This window comes from Populus euphratica, unplaced genomic scaffold, assembly GCF_000495115.2.
Source record: "Populus euphratica unplaced genomic scaffold, PopEup_1.0 scaffold2066.1, whole genome shotgun sequence".
NCBI lineage: Eukaryota > Viridiplantae > Streptophyta > Magnoliopsida > Malpighiales > Salicaceae > Populus > Populus euphratica.
The window spans coordinates 1-7614 of NW_011501909.1; the positions used below are offsets into that span (position 1 = coordinate 1).

Genomic DNA, 7614 nt, shown 5'->3' on the forward strand with positions numbered 1-7614 from the left:
TAAAATAAAAATTAATGAAAAAAACAAAACAAAGAAATGGTATTTGGTGCAGAGCTAACGACGAGGCCTCGAGGGCTGGTGGGACTTGAATTGAAAGATGAAAAGGGTGGGGTATTGAAATGCATGCCTTTCTTTTGCCAAGGTTGTTAATTTTGTTACAGTTGATATTTAAATAAATAAATTAGAATGATAAGCTTTGATTTTATAGTATTTCGGCAGGCGAGGTTGAACTGCGTGTGTGTATATATATAACATTTAAAATATATAATTTAAATTTAAATTTAAAGATAAATTAACTTAAAATTATACATTTTAAATTTTAAATATAATATCAAGTATCTAAATATAATTTTAAATTTTAAATATTTCTCTAGATCATTAGCCCATATGCTGCGGGTTAGTTGAACTTTTTTTAATATAAAAAAATCCAGGTGCAACTAATATTTTTATAATAAAAAATATTTAAATAATATAATAGTTAATTTGATGTAATTCAATTGACTCGATATAATCAATCAAATGTGAGTCATGAGATCGATAATTTCATAAAAAACAAATAAAATAATAATAAATTTTAATTCATAATAAACTAAATGTTGAAAATGTTAAATAATGAAATTGAAAAAATAAAATAAAAAATAAAACTAAAAAAATCTCATGTCAAAATCAACCTTCAAACCCAGGTCCTGAGACTAAAATAATCACAAAGAAAGTAAATAATAAAAAATTATAAAATTCAATTTTCAATAAATTAAATATTGAATGATAAAATTAAAAAAAAAATTATTTATAAATTAAAACAAACAAAATAAAACTAGAACATCTCAACTAAAATTTAATTAAGAAGTCCATAATGAATTAAGATTCAGAGCAAAATAAAATTTTTCCAAGTTGTTTCATTTTTTTCTAAAATTATAAAATATATACTTGCCATCTCGAATAGAATAAAATAAAAGTGACAACTTTGCTTTTGACTATTTTTAGTATAAAGCCACCAAGATTTTTGGCATGCACTATATCATATATAATGTGTTGAATCATTTTTTTTTCAACTCTTAAAAAAATATAAAGATACCAGTAAGTAAAACTTTTAATGTTTACCGGACAAAAAAACTTTTAAAATATTGAGATAACATATATCATGTGATATTATTTTTTAAAATAATATTGAGATAATTACATATTAGATCGACTCAAACCAACCATAATTTACTGCGATAACCCCATGAACCCAAATAAAAACAAAATAGAGAAACCATTTCTAATAAATAAAACATCATGAAGTGAGCATATGATGCTTATATTTAAGTAATAAATTTAATTTAGTATAAAAAAATTTCTTTCAAAAAAAGATAAATTTAAAAAATAACATATGCAAATAAAAAAAGACTCAAGATAACCTAAGTTACTTTTAAATTAGTGAAAGATCCCATAAAAAGAAAATAAAAATAAAATAACAGAGGCTAATATCAAGTTAAATCAAATAATAAAAGATAAAATTGAAAAAACATGAGCTTAATTAAAAAGAATAACAAATGAATCCTAACGAATCTTATAAAATTGGGTTAATCTCGTAAATTTACAACTTGTCAAATGTTAAACTTATACTTAACCAAGAAACATAATTAAATGTTGAAAAATAATATTAAACAAAAGATTATCAATTGAAAAAGTTTGTCAAAGTACAAAAATAGTAACAAAAATGGAGGATGAAATCGCAAAAAGAAATCAACTTTAGAAATGATGCAAATAAAATAAATAGCGATAAGAAATAAAGATTAAATTTAATAGATTAGGAAATTGAATGAGTATGAAATTGAAAAAAAATTAATTTTATAAAATAATTAAAATAAAAAAATAAATTAAAAAAACATAGACTAAATCTAAATGAAAAAATAAATTGAAAAATAAAAAAACAAATTAAAGAAAGGTCAGACATGCAAATTAAAAAGAAAAAGGAGAAGAAAAAAAAAACCAACCAATGCAAAACAAGAAAGGATTATCCATATGCATCACCAAGGGAGGTAGGTCTCATATGTTATGGGTTTGGTTTTTTATAAGAAATAATATTTAGATGTTGCAAGCATATTTAGAGAAAGAAAAAAAATTATAACTCGAGTTATAGCTCTAATTAATTAAAAATAAAGACAATGATAATAAATGAGGAAAAAAATGATCATGATAATTTCGAAAAAAAATATTTTTTAAAGAGAGATAAAATGATATTGTTCAATTTTCATCAAATTAAATATTAATGAATGAAATTAAAAAAAATCAATTACATAAAAGAATAAAAAATAACAATTAAAAAATAAAAATAAGAATAAAAAATAAATTAGAGGGAAATTACAAGTTTTTGATTGAAAAGTGAAATTAAAAAGAAAAATAATTTTAACAAAAAGATAAAAAATTTCAAAAGAATGAGGATAAAATTGAGAAAAAATAATATACCATAAATGAAAAAAATAATTAAAAATTAAATGAATAAGGACTAAAGTTGAAATGTTAATAATGAAGAGGACCAATTAAAAATTTTCAAGAAGAAAAGAGAAAAAATGGTGAGAAACGACCCCCATCTATTTTGTGATCCAATGACATAGTGGCGAGAATGGCGTGGAATTTGGTCAAGGGGCTAGTTTTGAGCTTTTATTGGTTCCACTATCTGAGGCTCCATGTTTTTAGACAGATTGAGAAAAGGAATGATGACGGGATGATGGCAGGTTTCTTGTTCTGATTGTTCTCTGTCATACTGGTGGTTTCAAGTTCTTAACCTTGCTAAGGGGCAAACCCCTCGGTTTTCACTAACAACTAGCAGGGAACAGCTAATCATTCCAACAGCTCAAGAACAGAAGGAGACGTCTATGAGCTATATGGATGAACACTAGGTAAATGCAGTTCTTTTTTCTTTCTTTTTCTTCATGAAACGAAATAGAAAATCCACATCCAAAAAGGCTTCATCTTTTGATCAAGCAATATGTACAAGATACAAGTGGCTCCTTTTCATCTCATGCTATTTACAGAGGAGAGCCGCACGGCATAGATGGGGGGAGATAACAAGAACAAAATAGCTTATGCTTGTACTAATGAAAACCACGAAAAATAGTACTAGTGGAGCGAAAAAGTCCCATTTGAAGGACGATCTCATTCTTTGGACAACCATCCCAAAACTCTCTCATATTGGAGAGGTAGAGGTGAAGCCAAATTTATCAGTGAGTTTGGTTCTTGTAAATGGTGAAAGAAGCTCCATTTGATGAATGAACTGAACATCATGAACCAATGGATTATCAGTTCTTCCCGGAGGAGATCCTGAGTAACAACATGGTGAGCACCCTGTGCACATGGTTTCTCCACCATCAATTGCCTAACAAATAGACATCCATATCAAAATCATAACTAGGCACCAGCTACATGATCAAAGCCTGAAATTATGTTATTACTAAGTACTAACCTTATCAGCAACAAGGCTCAGAATTCCACTTCTTTCGTCAGTAATTGGCTGGCTGACGATGAAAAAATCCAAATGAGATTAGAGTAGTGATACAACATCAAAATAGTTATACATTCATGAACAAGTTCGTACCAATGCTTGCTACATCTGAAGGGCTTGAGAAATTCCGGTAAAGCTGGTCCAAGCCGGCGGGGTTTTGGACAAAGGGGTTGGTTATTGTCTCCAAAACCTTTCTTGGTTGTGTTTGAACCTGAATCAACTAGATTACTTTTTACTGGTAGACGATACATCTTTCCTAGTGACGTAAAGAAGCGAAACAAAGTCACAAGCAAAAGAACACAGCCTTCCTGTGACTTGCAAAATTTCTACTTTTGTTATGCATTAGCATTCACTCAAGTGATGGCAAATGGAATTTATCCATTTGTTCACCGAGCCTAGCCACACAATTGTCAGAGAGAGAGAGGGAGGGAGGGAGAGAGAGAGAGTGTGTTTGGAATGGGAGCTTAATTACTGATCAGTGGAGCCACAATGTTTTCTTGACCTTGTTCAAGTAAAAGAGAGCATTTACATGGATAAGATTAACTGTAGGTTAGGCCTTGAGCTTGACTAGTTGGCTTTGATCTCCTAATTTTTCTCTGTTTCTCATGTTGCCTCCAATTCATTTGGTCCAAGTATTTGATCCTCGTTTTTTAACATTTTATGAACATGTATTTGCAATGTCTTTCATACATGAATGTGGTGTGACAATCATGTGGCAACTAATTTGAAAAGGCATGAACCTTCACATTTCTAGCATGGAGTAGACAAAATTTTGGACCATTTCGTTTCGTTTAAAAGAATAGGCTTTGTTCCACCAATTGTTAAAACGGAAAGAAAGAAAATTATTATAATTTCTAAAAACCATGTTCATGGGGATCAGAAACAAAATGGTAGCGTTATCCATAAAAGCGAAATTTCTTTACACAAGTACCTCGTTAAGTTCTTTCCTTTACTACGACGCATCCCTATTGAGCAAAAGAGCAATAGAGGTCCCTACTATTTTGATAGTTTCCTTGGCTATAAATAATGATGATTCTGCGGACAATTCAGCGCGAGGGGGGACAGTGACAAGTAGTGAGGTCTCATGCGGATGGAAGGCTTGGGGAGATTTTTCTGGTGAAAAGCAATTTTAAAAAGAAACACTTGAACGCAAAAACAAACACCGACTACGATTGCATTTGTATTTGCTGAAAGCAAAGGGATGGTTTTAACTTCTGTATGTGTGGTCTCACGGTTCAAACTGCAATGAGCTCAATATAAAGCTATCGCACAGTATCTTGCATCAGATCCTTCACTAAACCCAGTCTACATCCAGTGCTGTCAGTAACAATAGCTTATGTCCATGCAAATTTTACAAGCTATCAGTCCGGAATTCAACACAAAAAAGGATATGGGTCCAAACTATACAAATTGGATATGCAAACTTCACAGCAGAACGTACAAGAAGATAAATCTCCGTACATAACAAACAGTAGCATATACATTTCCTATACAGGACCTGAAACTAATGGGACGCTGTCAAAAATGCTCTTAAAATTTCAGTTCTGATGTGCTGGAAAAATGGAAAGCAAACCATCATAGACTTTCGTAATGGAACTATCATATCTTTTTACTTGAGCACACAACGAGGACATCAAACAAGAGAATAACCTTGCCTAGGGAATTCCCAAACAATCATTTGAAGCACCTTTTCTGCCTTTTTATATCAAATTTACGGGAGTCCATATTTCATGAACAAAAACCCAATCTCTCTTCAATCGTTTCTCCCTTGAATTCCCACTTCGTCAACCCTTATTCGTTGATTGCATTCAGCAAGGGCTTCATAAGTGTCTTGCGAGCAGTGCAACAATGCAAATTCCAGTAATCAACAGTTTCGACAATCCACCACCTAGTCTAGTTTCATATTAAGGTTTTAAAAAAGCCCATGCCCCATAATAATCTAGATAAAGCTAGCCAGGATGTAAATATCCTCCTAGCCAGGATGTAAATATCCTTCAAAAAGCAAGTAGACTATTTAATGAAGCACATCAACAAGTTGAAATCTAAAAGAAATTGATCTAGGTTTATGATGGAAGTAAAGAGAAGTTAGTCTTATAACATTTACCGCGTTTCAAAATAAAAGTAGCAAGAAAATCTTGCTACAAGATAGAGTTAAAAGGTAGTTCTAGAAAAGGAACGACATATTGTACAAACCTAAACAACGCACACAAAGACTAGAAAGATGTACATAAGGGCAAAACAGCACAAGCGATGAATTGATTAGCTGCATACAGTTGTTAAGCTTCAAATCAAGAATAATATGAATCCCAGTCAAACCTGGGTTGTGAGAATAACTCGTAATCAACAGGTCCATCTACAATGCTGTCAACAGCTTGCATACCTTCCAAAAGAGCTGGCTGAAAACCATCATTATCAGAAGGTAATAATTTGTACATTATTAATATTCCAAGTGTGAAAATGGCTTGCAACTTTGTGGAGTCACCATGAACCGAGAAGAACAGAAGCATTGATAGAAGGAATAAATCAACAGAGAAACGCATAATACACAATACAGTATCCATCAGCCTCCCATCATTTCCAGCAGGAAAACCCCGAACTCTATATACAAACAGAAAGTTGTACTTGTCCACCACATACCTATACCCAAAGTAAACTGCACCAACAGGGACCACGAGCGGAGCAAATGATGAATATATCAATGTCAGTGTGAATATTGTCAAATTAAATGCATAATATTGAGCAAAATCAAATGTCTGCTTGGGAATTGGAGAGGTTCTGCTGATTGGATAAACAGAGAGATCTTGTCCCTCTTCATCAATTACATTTGACCTGGGAGAATCAAACATATTATCAGGCATCAGAGGTCTCTGAAGAGCATCTATGGCTTGATCTACCAAAGGGTACTCTTCACCCTGCTCAGGCACCAGCTGAAGCATGTCATTCTTCCTATACTTCTGAATCTTCTTCTTTATCCATGGGATAGGAGCCAATAGATCATAAGATATACCCAAGAAAGTACTTGTGATTAGAAATGCAAGTGAAGAGAGACACGATCTTGACAGAAATGATGCACTCATGTATTGCTCGATCCTCTTGCAGTCTTCTCCATCCAAATAACATCTACCCATTTTTAGGATTGTACCTTCCAAAGAAGACTCAACCAGAGCTCTCAACAGAATGAGGTTTACAAGGAAGAAACAAACCATCTTCAAAAGCACAGCTCTTTGCTCCCCGGAGACAGTCAGATGACGTTCAAACTTGGACATATAAGAGAGAACCAATGGAACTATTATATACATGCTCACAAAGATAATAAGATTTGGCAGGAACTGGAAGATTAGAGACGCAAACCAGCTGGAACTCTGTACCCAATCCAACCATGATTGTGCATTATCCATAGCTTCTGCATCAATAATTCGCCCAGCACTATTCAAAGCACTTATCACAGCAAGAGGAGAGCTAAAGAATAAAAGCATTAACAGCAAGCACGTGTTCACAAACAATCTCCTCAACCTCAGAGACAACTTTGACGACCCCAAATGATTCCAGTAAATATCTGCTGCCAATGGAGCTCGTTCCACTTTCCACTGGTTCCTCTGCAACCTCAACTCCATGACAGAAGAGAACTTACCGACCCGCCTCTTCTTCTCATTCCGAAAATCCTGAACAGCTTTATTAGCTGTATAAACATCCTTAAATATCACAAACGCAACTCCAGAACTTGGCGCACGACCTTCTTTATACTCTGCCAACTCCGACTCCAGCTCCACCCTCAATTCTTGTAATCTCCTCAACTCCTCTTCATCTGTATACCCCAACTTATCCATCATCTTACCCCACCAATTCTTCACATTTCTCCACAGCCAAACCACCCCACCTTGCAACTGCTCCCAAAACCCCTCTCCACCACCAACCCCCTCATTATCTTCAGGCAAAAGCCTCGAGTCAATTTTTGCAACCAACCAAGTAATTTCATCCCTAACTCTAACCAATTCCGTCGCTAAAACATCCAATGCACACAAATCCATAGGCATAACAACTTTATAAATCTTACCAGGATACCAATGCTGAAAATAGTCTTGTAAAACCCTCCTATCATCCCCTATACTTTTAGGCAATCCTTGAAC

The 7614-nt window shown here is 33.3% G+C and overlaps 2 protein-coding genes across 2 annotated transcripts; both read right to left on the reverse strand.

Annotated features, from left to right (window-relative positions):
* Positions 1 to 2886: 2886 nt before the first annotated feature.
* LOC105118604 (uncharacterized) lies at positions 2887 to 4120 on the reverse strand. Its single transcript, XM_011016574.1, has 3 exons — positions 3581 to 4120; positions 3449 to 3500; positions 2887 to 3361 (listed from the first exon to the last, which is right to left on the reverse strand). Exons 1-3 carry the CDS (start codon positions 3736 to 3738, stop codon positions 3173 to 3175), a joined length of 399 nt encoding a protein of 132 aa, XP_011014876.1. The 5' UTR covers positions 3739 to 4120; the 3' UTR covers positions 2887 to 3172.
* A 1442-nt stretch (positions 4121 to 5562) lies between these two features.
* On the reverse strand, positions 5563 to 7611 carry LOC105118605 (CSC1-like protein At4g35870; the record flags this gene model as incomplete). Its single annotated transcript, XM_011016575.1, has 1 exon — positions 5563 to 7611. A coding segment is annotated over one exon (1836 nt), but the record flags the coding sequence as incomplete, so codon positions are not given.
* Positions 7612 to 7614: the final 3 nt, after the last annotated feature.